The sequence below is a fragment of the Galeopterus variegatus genome, unplaced genomic scaffold (genome assembly GCF_000696425.1).
Source record: "Galeopterus variegatus unplaced genomic scaffold, G_variegatus-3.0.2 Scaffold5613, whole genome shotgun sequence".
Lineage (NCBI taxonomy): Eukaryota > Metazoa > Chordata > Mammalia > Dermoptera > Cynocephalidae > Galeopterus > Galeopterus variegatus.
The window spans coordinates 40021-54808 of NW_007731724.1; the positions used below are offsets into that span (position 1 = coordinate 40021).

At 37.3% G+C, this 14788-nt stretch overlaps 1 protein-coding gene across 1 annotated transcript in view; it reads right to left on the reverse strand.

Annotated features, from left to right (window-relative positions):
* Positions 1-14788, reverse strand: part of PPP1R9A (protein phosphatase 1, regulatory subunit 9A) — a 117696-nt gene that overhangs the window by 16717 nt on the left and 86191 nt on the right. The window contains exons 10-13 of the mRNA XM_008589724.1: positions 11132-11289; positions 10315-10561; positions 1905-1992; positions 1732-1809 (exon numbers count right to left, since the gene is read on the reverse strand). Of these exons, the coding sequence (XP_008587946.1) occupies positions 1732-1809; positions 1905-1992; positions 10315-10561; positions 11132-11289 (571 nt within the window). The remainder of the gene's footprint in view (positions 1-1731; positions 1810-1904; positions 1993-10314; positions 10562-11131; positions 11290-14788) is intronic.

A 14788-nucleotide genomic window follows, 5' to 3' on the forward strand; every position in this document is an offset into this window, starting at 1 on the left:
ACAAGAAGATGTTAATTTCTGGCTACTATGAGGAAATCCAGTCAGACATTCTCTCTCCTGCTGGCTGCTGGTGCTTCCTTCTCCTTAGAGCCTCAAAGGTGAGAGGCAGTGACTGCCTCTGAATCCCAGAGAGCAAAGGAAGGACAGTGTCACCTCAGACATGCCTGAGTTTCTCTCCCATCATGTATTTGTGCATCTCGTTTTCCCCTAAATGGTTTCACTGCCTTTTTTCCTGAGTATACTTGACAGTTTTCTACTCTTAATTTTAAGGCACAATGTAGACTATTTTCTATTTCTCACTCCAAAACCACCCAAAGTTAACTTGCTTTTGAGTACATATGGCCTCAGATTTACCTTTATTTTTCCTGAGGTTGTTGTCCTCAATATAATGAGAACTTTCTATCCTTTCTCCATTGTACAGAATAAAAGAGACCCAGACTAACAAAAATAATTAATTTGGGAATTCTCTCTCCTCATTGCCCACTCCAAACTCCTGTAATCCTGAGAAGAAGATACAATTTCTCACCAAGGTGTAAGTGAGAAAACAGAAAAAAGAAAAGGAAACAACAGGGGATAACCTATGCAATGAATAAGTTATTTTATAGTCTTTTCATTTTGTCTGTTTCTTCCTTTGTCTATGATATTGAGATGGTTCTAAAATTTCATAAAGAAATATAAGCATCATTAGGTGCACAAGTAACTGGAGGTGGCATGTGGTGTTTGAAAGACATCTAGACAGGAGGCACAAGCTCCAGCTTGACATTAACTGCCTACTGCTTAGCCCTGGGCAAATTCAGTTCTATGAAGGTGAAGTTCTTCACAATAAAGTATGGCACTATTATCTGCCCTTCCAATCTTATTGTAAGGATCAAATGCAATGATAAATGTAAAATTACACTGTAACCTGCAAACAATAATAATAATAGCAGCAAATTGTTATCTTTATTATATGTTTTAATACCTCCTATGTGCCAAGTACCATTTAATCTTTACACTAACCTTATAATGTAAGTACCATTATTATCCTCATTTTATATGAGAAAATAGAGGCACAGAGGGTTAAATAACTTGCCCAAGATTTAAACTGTATAAACGGGAGAGCTATTATTCAAACCTAGGCAGCTGGACTTCAGAACTTTATGCTTTTCTGTCTCCCTATACAAACCCTAAGTTTAAAATAATGAAATCTCAGAATAATATTGGGAAAACTTGACAACGTGCTAATCAAAAGCTCACTTCTCTAACAGAAAGTCTTTATTGAACAGTAAGTATAGTGTACAGCGCCTGCAGAATCAATTAAATAGCTAAGTCCAGCAAGAGATTGTGGTCATTCCTATATGCGTGCCAACAAAGTATTTAAATGCAAAATTACCCTTTCAGACTTTCAAACAAAAAGAGAAGGCACTAGCATTGTAGGTAACCAGGCAAAACATCTGAAGTGTGTTTAAAGCATCACATACATACATTTATGCCATATTTAGATAAATACATTGAAACTATTCATGCAATCATAATCTGCAATTAAGGACCAATGGATATGCCCGATGCCGGATGCAGGCCATTATTAGAGTAAGGCAAATATAAACTGACAGTGCAATTTTTCTTTCTCATCAGCTCTAGGCACATCACGTCAGCTCAAAGGTACTGACCACTGATTTAGGTTAACTATGAAAGAGGGGGCCAGAAAGTTTAGGCATAGAAATAAATCTGTTCTTAATCACCCACCCGTACCTGCTACCTGTAGAAAACCTATTGGCTTCTTTTTCTTTCCATTTCTTTCCCTTGTTGGAATTCCTTCGCAAAGGTGCCCTATAATGACAGCACACAGTCAGAAAGGGGAAGTTGAAATTTTCTCCTTTAGTCCTTTTACAAAGGGCTTGCTTTTTACATCATCAAATGCTTACCCCAGATCCACAAACTTCTGCTTAATTTTTCCTCCTTGCACCACCAATGAACTGGATTCCCTTAGTGATCTGGGACCTTTGGCACCATCTAGGATATATACATATATGAAAAAGACCAATTATTATTATTTTTTACAACCATGAATCAAAAGTCAGTGCATCTTTGAATCTAAGGAGCATGCCTAAATTCCTAACTGTAAAAGAAAATAATGCACACCTTTTTATAGGATATTGGAAACATAGCTATGCGAGGAGCATTCAGTTAAGCAGGAGAGGTCCTGCTGGACAGAGGCCCAATACTCATCACAAAGAGTTTTAGCTTTAAACAAACTGGAATTAACAAAATGAGCAAGAATAAATACTACCAAATCATCCTCTGCATTCAAAGCAGACAACAAGGCTTTCCTTTTGTTCTTTCTCTGGCTCCAATTCTTGGCTTGCCATACCTGGGCTCTGTCCTCCATACCTTTCTTGCCTTTGGGTTTTAGTGCCTTCTGACATGAACCATGAACCCAGCCCACTTCTCACCATATCTCTAAAGCCCAGGACAGAATGTCACTCCTGAAAGTCTGGGAGATTTAGGGAGAAAGTGAGAGTCAAAGTTTTCCTTTCTGGTCTCTCTCTTGCTAATGGCCTATGGGCCAGTCCTGGGGCAAAGGAGGGCGGAACATAAGAGAGACATAAGCAGAAGCAGCCATAGAACATTTATATCTTTGAAAGGTCTTTCTTAGCAGTTGAGTTGGAGCACAACTTGGCTGGTCTTCTGTGATATGGAAGATGCCAAAATCTCCTCTGCGCTTGAAGATGACTGATCTTTGCCATTTTGAGTCATGTTGACACTCTAAAGGGTAGCAGCTGCTGTAGGATAGGGCCACTCGGAGCGATGCCAAAAACCAACCAGAAGAGAGATTTGTGAATGGAGTTCAATGTCAAATGTGGGGACTAGATTACACCTGTAGCACTTATTCCACCTCAGACAAGGGCGGTAATTCCTGAGATTCTCCCTGCAACTGTTCATCAAAGGATACAGTTTGGTGTTATGTTTCAGCATATCCAGTTATCTGAGGTGATTAACAAACGGTGTTTTAAATTTGATGTGTTTTTTTGTGTGAAACTACTCCTTAATTGTCTGTTGATGTCTATTTGTCTGTCTCCATCTTTTTAAAATTTACAAAATTTCTAGAAACTTTCTGGCACAGAGTGCAGAGAGAACAGACCTTCTAAAAAGTGTTCAATTAACCTTGCAGGTAAATTTTGGTTTTGATTTTTGTTTACTTCAAGAGAAATTTCTAAACACACATCGACATACATCCTTAAAAAAGTGCACACACAGTTCTCATTTAGGAGTTTAGGTTCAAAGCTCTAGAGCAGCATAGGACACTGACAAATACTTCAAAGATTTTGAGCAATGAGCTTTTCATATTTTTAGTTAACAATACTCAGATTACAAGAATCAATTTCTTGAAATGTACATAATGAAATACAAGAGTCAGAAATATATCTGTGTCAACATCCACTTCTAGCCTCAAATATTTGTTATGGGTATTTGCATCATTACTCTTTGGGTGACCAAATTAAATAGCCACAGATGTGGCATATACACATTAAAAAAATATCCATAGACATGGCACAAATGTCTTCTAAGGTGATTTTGCTAATGGACATTTTAACAAAAGCAGGATTTCAATTTTCTTAATAGAAGTTGAAGAAAAGAAAGTGCTGAATTCTTCCAGATCAATCCTAAAGCAACTCTGAATGGCTAGTACTGTGCAAAATTAAAAGGAGACTGCCTAATTATTTTCTGAATTAGAGGTAGCTGGGAGATGTTTTAATGAGTGATGAGAAGACCAGCTGAGACAATGTACATGGAAACACTCTGAAACCTATTAGTGTTGCAGTTATTTGGACATCTTGGGACTAAAAGCCTGCTTCTGCCCATCACAGAGCCTGCTGCTAGGCAACCTTACATCATTATCTCACACATTTGCCAAAGTGTGTTCCAAGGAACACTAAATGAATAATTCCACAAGTTTGAAGAGGCAAGATTAAGAAATAATGTACTTTCCCATTTTAAATCAATCAAATCCATTTGTAATGCACATCAGAACTTCTAATCTGCACAAAAACCAACATTGGATTGGTATGATTTCAAGAAAAGAGAGAGAAACATGACATTTTTGTTTGCTTACTTATTTATTTAGCTTTATGTAAGACTTCCATTAGGTTTTTTGAAATCTCTCTAATACTACCTTCATGACCAATCAGAAGTCTGAGCCCCCAGACTGAGTGCCTCAGCTTTAAGCTTTGGCAACCTGATTTTCATTTTCAAAGGTTGATCTCCTGGTAGCTAAATCCTAAGGTCTTTTCTTGGGCTGCATTCTCCTTAATCTCACTGCAATAACACCCTCCTTTATGATGGGTACTCCCAAATCTGCCTCCCAGCCCCTGCTTCTCTCCTGAGCTCTCCACCTTCTCTGTTAAAAAAAAGAGTTATTTATATTTCCGCATAGTGTTTCTCATTTCCTATTTTCTGTTAATGACAAGACCATATGTTCTGAGGCTAGAAATCCTGTGATGAGTTTTGACTCACTTTCTCCCCCCATTACCTAATAGTCAACTTAGTTTCACAGATCTTGTATCATTTGTTTCTGTCACTGTCTATTGCTCATCTCTAGAGATTATGTGTCTCCTAACTCAGTTTCCCCACACCTAGTATCTTTTCCTTTTTATTCTTCTGCTCAAACATCTTGTGGTTTCCTAGTAATATGGTGAGCTATCTAAGATACTGAAACTCCAGAGCTGTAGACTTAACCTTCCTGCTCGCTTTTATGTGCAACCACTCTACTCTGCATAAACAAGATGTTTCAGGGACAGCCCCGTTCCCTTAAATTCATATTATGTTTTCCTGTCTCTGTTAATGCCATCCCTCTCCCTTACATGCCCCCCTTCCCCCCCCCCCCCCCCCGCTTTTTTAATAGTTTTTCAATGGCTTCTCTAATTGCACTTGCTTTGTCAAGTTTTGTTTGCCAACTTCAGATGGATGCAATCTCTCCACCTTCTGAGCAACAATATAATTTTACTATAGCTATACTTATAGGGGCCTAATGCAACATATTAATAATCGAATCCTGAAAAGTTTTTAAAAAGCCAGGTTATATTTACCAGGACATTAAGTCAATGAATACTTCTGAAGACATGTTCTATGTCAAGCAATGTCTTAATAACTACACATAAACTTAAAATAATAATCTCTGGTAATTGTGAGTAAAAAATGATAGTGCTTAATTTACTCTACTCACAATTACTAGAGATTGACCGAACAAAGGCCCATTGCTATGTAAGCCCAGAGACCAAAACTGTAGTGTTAGGCTGCTTACATCATAGAAATGAGGAAATATTTTCATGCCTTCTACTGCCATATAGTCTGTTTTACCAACCTCTAGAAAAAAAAAATTTACTTCCTCTAATTTAACTGACATCCAGTTAGATGCTTATTATTTAGCCAGTTATAATGGGACACTATCCCAATTACCACTGAGATCCCTCAAATATGAAAAAAAAGATGACTTGTAAATGTGGCATTAACACAATTCATGAAACACCCAACTCCAGTTAGAGTAACCTCAAGCTTGCAATCAAACAGCTGTAACTTAATCATCTTTGTAGCAACACGATAGACTAAAAGTAATGTCATATTATTTTTAAAGATTCTGGATAAATGGCAACCAATGATTAAGCCATTTTCAGGTTTATCCAGCAATGCTGAGTAGAAGGAAACATACTTCTAGATGAGCTTTTTCTATAATGAGAGAGATAGTAAATATTTTAGGTTCGCTTAGATATATGGTCTCTGTCACAATACCAACTCTGCCCCTGTAGCAGTCGACAGTATGTAGTAGATAGTATGTAACTCAAAGAGTGTGGCTGTATTCCAGGAAGACTTCATTTACAAAAACAAGTGGTAACCCCTCTTCTAGAAGACCAGCAGCACTGGTTATCTGAATAGACATGGTAATTTATCCAAGAAAATTACTAAGCATCAGTTACATGCTATATACCCTTTGTTAGGGATGAAGAATACAAAGATATGTTTGCGAGTGGAGTGGGTGTGCCTAAGTCTTCAATAAAGGAGGTGAAATGTAAGCTGGGCTTTGAAGAAGGATCAGGATTTTCCTGGCATGAAGTGTTAGGCAAGAGAGTAAACATGATGTCCAGTTTTTCCCAGTGAGTACCACTAAACTCTGTTCTAGATCCTTTATTGATGTCAATGAGTTGTAAGAACCTCACACACAGGGAAGCCATAGGCTTACTGTACCTAACCTCTCCTGAGTCTAGTCTGAGTAGTGGATTAGTCTCATTTAGCAAGGAACTCAGGGTTTTACAGGATGTTATTCCCTGACCTGGATTTTGAGAACAATGAAGGTAGAACCCACTCTTCATGGTATCAGCCTCTGCAATGTCACAATAATGGCAGCATGGCGTTTCCCTAAAGTTTAAATAATAATGAGGTCCATTTATTGGGATCTGGGTTGGAAGAGTCCCAGAGGGACATGAGGGAGCTGGAGCGATGGTGGTGCTGCAGTGAAACAGGCAGCTCTTCAGCAAGCTCTAATTTTATGTTCACTGAGCAACTTTCTGATTTACGAACCCATCAATCAGAAGATAGAGAACAGAACAAATGAAGGATGTTGGTTATGATGTCAGCTTTACCTCCCAAAGCAAATCAGAAAATTAGAAATCAATGTTTTGTATGTTTGTACAGCATAAATCAGTCACTCTGAGCTTGACTGAATCTGGGTGTATTACTCAGTTTCTGGATTTAGAAAACTGAGGACCAGGCCCTTAACTCCACAAAGGACTGTGTGGAAATAGGATACCCACAGAGAGTCAGTTGGATGATGGGTCTTCTTCTCTGACATCTTTCAAGATGCCACAGAGCATAAGAGTGGAAGGCAAGAAAGTATAGGCTCTTCCCGGTTGTTGCTGATGGTGGTGATCATCAGGTATCAAAGAGGCAAGGTCTGCCATGAAACTAAAGAGAGAGAAAGAGAAAAAGAAACAGAGAGAAAAGAGAAGGAGGTAGAGGAGGAGGAAAGGAAGATAGTGGCAGACAGACAGACTCTAGCATGTAAACTCCTTGAAGGAAAGGATGGAGCCTTGTCTATCACTGTATATTCAGCCTTTAGCACAATGCCTGACACAGGGTAAATGACCAATAACTATTCATTCAATGAATACATGAACGAATGGATTATGGCAAATTAACATAGAAGGCACAGAAAACTCTTCAAGACTGGAAACTTTTATCACGGCAAGGAAAGAATGTGAGGTTTCAGCACTGCTTTCATCTGGTCACAGTTAGTACCTAACAATGGTTACCACAGTAGTAACTGACTATTTATAAAGCTAGCACTTTATAAAATCTCAATTAACTGCTTCTGCCCCGTTACCGAGAAGCACGATCAGCCCAGGGAAATTGAAAATGAGAAAGCCCGAGCACTTGGTCTCTGGGGAGGAAACTACCCATGCCCTATCTTTTGGTCCTGCTTACTCCCACTGAGAGCTTAATCCCAAAGACCAGTAACAAACAAGGGAGGCACTGGGGGAAGAATGAAATTCTTACATTTTACTGCTACATTTCTGTTAAAGGATTACAAAAGCACAATTCATATCCATGTAAAAACTTCTCCAATCTTGGACGAAACATTTGCTAACTTCAAGGAATCATAAATAAATTAGAAGTAAAAGGCAGAGAGAAATAATCTAGACACGATTTAGCCACTTTGGGTCAGATTTCATATGTGAGTGATCCACTCTCAGACTATAATGTAATTTCTTCCAGAGAGCTAGTTATGTCTCATAAAGTCCAACAGTGGAACACAGAGTACTCACCTATAGCTCCAAAGTATATGCTGCTTCTACTTTGCCTTTTTAAGGATCAAAATATACATATTTTTTGAAGAAATGATAGCCTTGTATTTCTATAAAAGTGATATTATAGCCCCACAATTTAGGTTAATTGACAAAAGTTTTCAAAGGCCAAAATCACAGTCAAGCTGTTTGCCAACCTGACAATCACTTCTGATGATTTAGCAGGCCTGACATATTCTCTTGCTTCCACTGGTATTTTGTCCTCCTTTAAGTACTCAATTTTTACCTCAAAACTGCTTCCAGAAGCGCTGTGCTTAGGACTAATCTGTGGAAGATAATTCTAGCAGTCCACAGGCTCAGGAAAGTAAGCCAAAGAGAAAATAGCAGGAATAAAGTTATGATGCTTACCAAGAGTTACAAAATAGTATGAGCCCTCATAGTCAACTGCACTTCTATGTTCACAAGGTATCTGTAGATAGATTACAATTTCTGATCTGGTAGAGATAAATGAGTACCGAATTTTCAAAAATGTAGTGATGCACAATCGTACCTGCAATGTATGGGTGTGTCCTATGTCACCTCTGGCACTGGTCAGTGGACTTCTCTAAATTCCAATCTGAAGATTTTGGCAATCTGCCAAATTTGGCAATTTGACATCTAATTTAAATAGTAATTTCTCTGATGATTAGTAAGATTAATCATCTTTTCATACCTTATAAGTATTGTGAATTTTCTCTTCAATGAACTGACAGATTATTTCTTTAGCCTACTTTTGACTTTTTTTTTTTTCCTATTTGTCTTTTTCCATGTCCGGCAACGGATCGCAACCCTCAGTGTTGCCCCCGTACCGGACTAGGACCGGCAACGGGATTGCAACCCTTGGTGTTGCTCCCGTGCCTCACTCAGCCAGTGAGCGGGAACCGGTCTGTATGTGGGATCCGAACCCTCGGTGGGAGCGCCGCCGCGCTTCCCAAGCGGTGCACTATAGCAGTGCGCCACCAGGCCGGCCCGATACTTTTGACTTTTTAAAAAATAATTCTTTGGAGCTACTTATATATTAGAGAGAATGTCCATCAATTAACTTTGTATGTGGAGTCCTTTTTTATGATTATTGAATACTAAAATCAAGAGTATTTATAAAATACTAGAGCATAAGCAAAAGATAGAAAAACAAACACTCATTTGCCACCCCACCCCCACTGCAGTTTCTACTTAACGTTTCTAGTGTGTCCTTCCTCATCCCTATTCCCCCAAGTAACCAACTTTGCCATTGTCATTTGTAACGTCAAAATTTTGTTTGTATCTCTAAATAATCCACTAGTTTTGTTGAATTCTATATAGAGTCACGTGTTCTTCTAAATTTGCTTTATCCTCTCAATGTCTTGTTTGAGAGACTCACCCCTGCTGTTATGTTTCAGTGCAGTTTATTCATTTTCCCTGCTGCACAGATTCATTATGTAAATCTACAGCAATCCATTTATCCATTCTACCAGTTTTGCTATTGTACAACAAGGCTGCTATGAATATTCTTGTACATGATTCTTAGTACAACTGTGCAAGATTTCTCTTGGTTATACAAATATATACAGGTAAAGACTTGCTGCCATTTATATTTGTAATATTATGTGTAAAACAAAGTTGCAGTGTAATGTGACTAGTAGGGTTCCTTTTTTGTAAAAATAGAAAACGAGTATACAAAACCAAAACACACACACCAAAAAGTATTGTGTGTGTGTGTGTGTATTTCATTTCAGATGCAACAGATAATGTAACCGAATCTGCTTGATTACTTTAAAGTAACACACCAGACAGGGAGGAGGAGAATGAACCTATCCTTTATACATCTCTACATTGTTTAACTTGTTTAAGCAAGAATTTATTACTTCTATAAATTAAAACATATGATTAAAAAGACAAATCTATTTACCCTACTATGAAATTCTGTTGTAATTCTAAGAGCCTAAAAGTTAATTGACTGACCTCCTTTATCATTATCATTAGCCTAGCTTTTCTATAACATGCTTTGCAATGTAAATCATTATTGTGAAAATTTGCTCTAAATAAAAACCAGTTAATGGGTTAAGACCTATATCACTTTGATCTTCATATTATTTTTTTTCTATATGACCATGTTAATGTTTATTAAAACTCTAGGCTGCTATTCTATAAAATCTCTAGAAGGTCCCCCAAAGAGTTTCTTTCAACAGAAAACTTGAAGAGGGCTGAAGAGATAAAAATACTAAACCATGTAGGAAGAGATTTTAAAAAAACGGTAGATGAGGGGGTGGGTTGAGGTATCTCTTATCCCATAACATAAAATGAAAGAAATAAAAGGGGTCTTCAAAAAGTTCATGAAAAAATTTGTACTATCTTTAAATTCCATTTTCCCATGAACTTTTTGAAATACCCTCCTATTACTAGTTGTGAGAAGACAAATGACTTATGATTATGAGAAAATGGCACTTTTATATTGCAACAAATCAAGGTATTAGTGAAGTCAGAGGAAGCAAAAGCAAAACAACAACAAAAGTAACAATACCTTCTTCCTGTAATATCTTCGTGGTGGTGGCTTGATGGTGGCAAGGAGATTCTTCCATATCATGATCAGATTTTGAAGGAGAGGAGAGTGAAGTGTCTCCCCCAATAGAGGAGAAAGGCTCCCTTTCTGGGTGCAGTAGTCCTTCTTGAAATTCAGATACGTGGTCAGACGAGAAGGGCACATTGCTAGCCACTGGGGTGAGGGGTGGAACACTAGAATCTGATTCTGGAGAAGAAGTTCTCGAACCCTTGGGTGGAAGTAATTTGGTAATATGCATGTGGTTATAGAAACTGTTTAAAGGCTGTTGGTACAAGAGATTATAAAGGAGGTTATGCCACTGAGTATCAGTTCTATGCAATACTTACTTTGAAACAAGATCGACCTTTTTTTAGTGAATCCCCATGAAAACCATTTTTTTTTGTTTTCCGATTTACAGATGAGAATGCATAGTTCATAACAATTCACCATATTAACAATGTAGCTAACACAGATACCTAAGACATATGGAAACAATTACTTGTTGATTCAGTATCTCCCACTAGGTAAAACCAGCAGCTGAATATCAAAAACTCCATCACAAAATACGACAATATGGATAATGCTCTTGGTTAGTTCACTGAATGAGTAGAGAAAAGAATCTGAATTACAACAATATATTCAATTGAGTAAAAATTCAGAAGACAAAGACATGAATTATTCTAGCTATTTTGAACTAGGATGTAGACTCTGGTTGCACACAAATCATTATCTCCAATAAGCTGTAGGAACAACGATACGGCCCAACAGTACAAGTCAGAAAATGGTCAAGGACGCTCACCTTTCGCTCTAGACTGTCCTCCCCATCTGTTGAACTGACGCTGTCATAGAGTCTTGTCCTAGAGGGCCTTTGGCGCCTGTTCTTCAAGGACAGCTGGGCTCGAGTTTTCAGTGCTTTTGAATCCAGGCGCTCTGTCTCTGGGACCGCTTCGTTCAAGTCTAAGAAAAGAATATTGTAAATAATGAGTGACAGAAACCTTTGGAAAGGACAAAGAGACCACAGATACTGATAAAAAAATCTCAAGGTTATCAGTAACACCAGATAAGAAACAGGTGACAACCATGACGTCCGGTCTGACAATCCCACAGGTAACAAAGAATTCAGTGGGATTTAAGAGAAATGTACATAGCCTAAAGGAAGAAAGCAACACTAAGGATGATCAAGGTACCAAACAAAAGTCTAACATCCAAAGAGCATAAAACCTTCCTACAACATGAATATAAAAAGCACTTATTGTATTTGTTTATGTGTATGCATGTTGGAGTGTTTGATAATCAAAGATACAGGGGAAGCTGTATCAAAGTTGGGAGATCTTAGAATCCAAGGACAAAAATCTACAAATGTTGCTAGGTCAAGTGTAGGCAATAGTAGGTGACCATCCATGTAAATTTCCTACAGCAAAATTTAATAATAGGCTATAAGGACTATACCATTTTGGTCTTAATATTTTTTTTCCCACCCCAAACAGAGTTTCTGAAAATCTAGCTTGTTCCTCTTTGAACTCTGTAGAAAGACCAATGAGGAATTTTCTTTCTCAGCAAATTTAAGATAGCTGAGGAAATAAAACAAGGTCTGGCTACACAAATGAACAAACAGTTAAAACAACCATAGGTACTTAATTTGCCAGTATTATGGATGGAGTAGGTAAACATTTCCTTTTCTTTCATTAACTTCTAAGTTTATATTCCAAGTTCTCTGTATGTGCCTCTGACTTGTTTCTTTTTCTGAATATCTTCTCTCCCCACCAGAAAGAACACTGATTTTCCAGAGGAAAGTATCTAAATCTTTAAATAGACTCCATGAGAAAAAGAGAATAGAAAAAGAAAGTAAAGCAGAACACAAAGAAAATGAATTAATAAAAACTGCAGGGAGAGTCCAATGTGGTCCTCTTTAATCTGGCTCTTGCCACCTTTAATTTTCCTACCCTGACTTTAAGTTAGGATCTAAAAATTAACATTCTAAAAGGGAAGAGGAAAGGTCACCCATGAACCTACCCAGGTATTGGTTGGTGAAAAGTACTCTTTGGTTGAATTTATTTAGAATGTTACTACTCCTTACATCTGAATATGTGATCACTCCTTAAAAATAAAGCAGTTTGATCATTAATCACATTTTATCTTTTGAAGGTAGCAGTCATTAAATGAAGTCACAGTCAATGAATTAATAATTAAGTGCTTCTGGATTTAAATTATTAAAAACAAAGCAAATAACTGAGTTGTGGAAAATTAATATGCACTGGTACCATTAGAATAAAACAATTTCTTACATGATCATCAGCCCTGGTATGTAATTCCTTTTCATAGCATTATTCTAAAGATGCGCTCTAAATATGTTATAAAACCAAAACAAGAAAGGACCTCTGGTTGTGCCTCTCTTACCTATGAAACCTCGCACTTGGCATATGCTTCTAACAAATAAAATTAAACATATTTTTGCCCAGGACAATATTTAGAGAATATTGACTTTTCATCTCCTATACTTGAATGAAGAATGAATACTCAGAAAAGTCAGACCATTAGATATATGGGAAGATCAACTTTTCTATTTAGTAGCCTCTTTACCTTTTACATGTCAGTGGAGAAAAAATAATCTCCTTGATCATTTTAATTTCCTCCTTCCAATAAAATCTATATTTGCAGCTTCCCATTAGGAGGTCATTAGTTGTGACAATTGGGAGAAAGTCAATCTTAAAAGCTCTTGTCTGCATATAAAATGTGGAATACCACACAGATGAAAGCAATAATATAATTAGAAATAATGTAGCACATGCATGTTGTATATCTTATCTATCTCATATTTGGATTATACATTGTATAATGCAAAGCACTGCCACATACTTCATCTCATTTGTTCCTCACACAGCCTGTGAGATACTAGTCAAGTGTGTTTTTTTTCCTGTCCTGAAGCTCAAAGAACTTGAGTAGTTTGCCTCATCTACACAGCCAGCTGATGAGCTACCATAACTATTCCAGTGTTCTAAATACCAGGCTACCAGGCTACTCTGATTTAGCTAGTGCTGACAAAGTTATTATCAAAAGATTTTAATGCCATTAGAGTTCAGTGTTTTAGGTTATAAAATCATATATGTTGTGACTAGGCTAGGAAATTCTCCAACAGGCTACATATAAAATATGATTATTAATCTTCCGTGTATGTGTTAAGAGAACATAGAAAAAGGAAAATGTTGAAAACTATAGAACAAATTACTTAGATGATTTCTTGTCTGGGTGGCTTAATAACAGCTTTGGTTATCAGTGACAAAAAGACCCAAGGAAGTCGCTCATCCCACTTTTGTAAACATGGTTCCTTTTGCAATAAAATCTTAGCCCTGGAGGACCCAGCATAGCACTCAATATCCAGGACTGTAGTAGTTACTCCATTACTGGGTTCTGAACAAATAAAGTGAGGGGAAATGAGAACAACTTATTAGCAGGGTTTAATAGTGCAGAGAATTTATGCTGGTACATCTGACTCCATTGCTATTCAGTAATTTGCCTGGTGCTGGTATCAGACAACTGCAAAATGGCAATCTAGTATTATTTGCTTTAACATCAGCTAACTAGGTGTAAACTGCTTCAGTGCACACATGAAATGATATCTATTAAAGATGCAGTTATCTGGAGTCTGAAAAGCAGTGCCTTAAATCCACCATCCAAGTAGCCAACAACATATCACATGCAATGTACAATTTTTGAGGATCTGAAAGCATATATCTTTGAGCCACTTCATAGCAGTAATTCACGGATTACAAAGCAGTAATTTCTATTCTATCCTGAGAAAAAAAAATTTTTAATGTAAAGGAAAAATGGAATGGAGCTGAGAACTTTCACTTTATAGCACTTATACTGGCAAGAAGCTGGAAGAAACATTGTCCATAAGAAGCACCTACCAAAAACACTGCAAGTAACATACCCATTAAGAGTATTGGAGGAAATGCGTGGAGATAGAAGGAAAATGCATACAAGACTATGCTGCTGGGTAACTAAGGGGCGATTTGTTTGTCCACTATACAAGCATGCTATCTTTTTTCATCATGTAATATAAGAATCAGAATATTACAACTCGAAAGAACCTTGGGATTCTTGTTTGACCTTACTTTTCATATAAGAAAACTGAGGCTCAAAGAAAGTTACTAGTTTGTGTACTAACTTGCACCACACAGTTAATCTATGGAAGAGACTGGATAGAGCACAGGCCTGAACAGTCTTTTCTCATTCCGGAAGGTCACTCTCAAGTCTAGGAGTAAACTTCACAAGCAATCTTTTGCCATCTTCAAATCCTCTTTTTAGTTTTACTTTATGCTCCAAACAAAAATACATGTCAAGGACTAACTTTGCAAACTCACAGAAGTATATAGCATCAGGCAAAACCAAACCAAACCAAACATTGAGGGATTTTATTTGGCTTTTTATATATCCAAGGAATAAAGTTATTAAA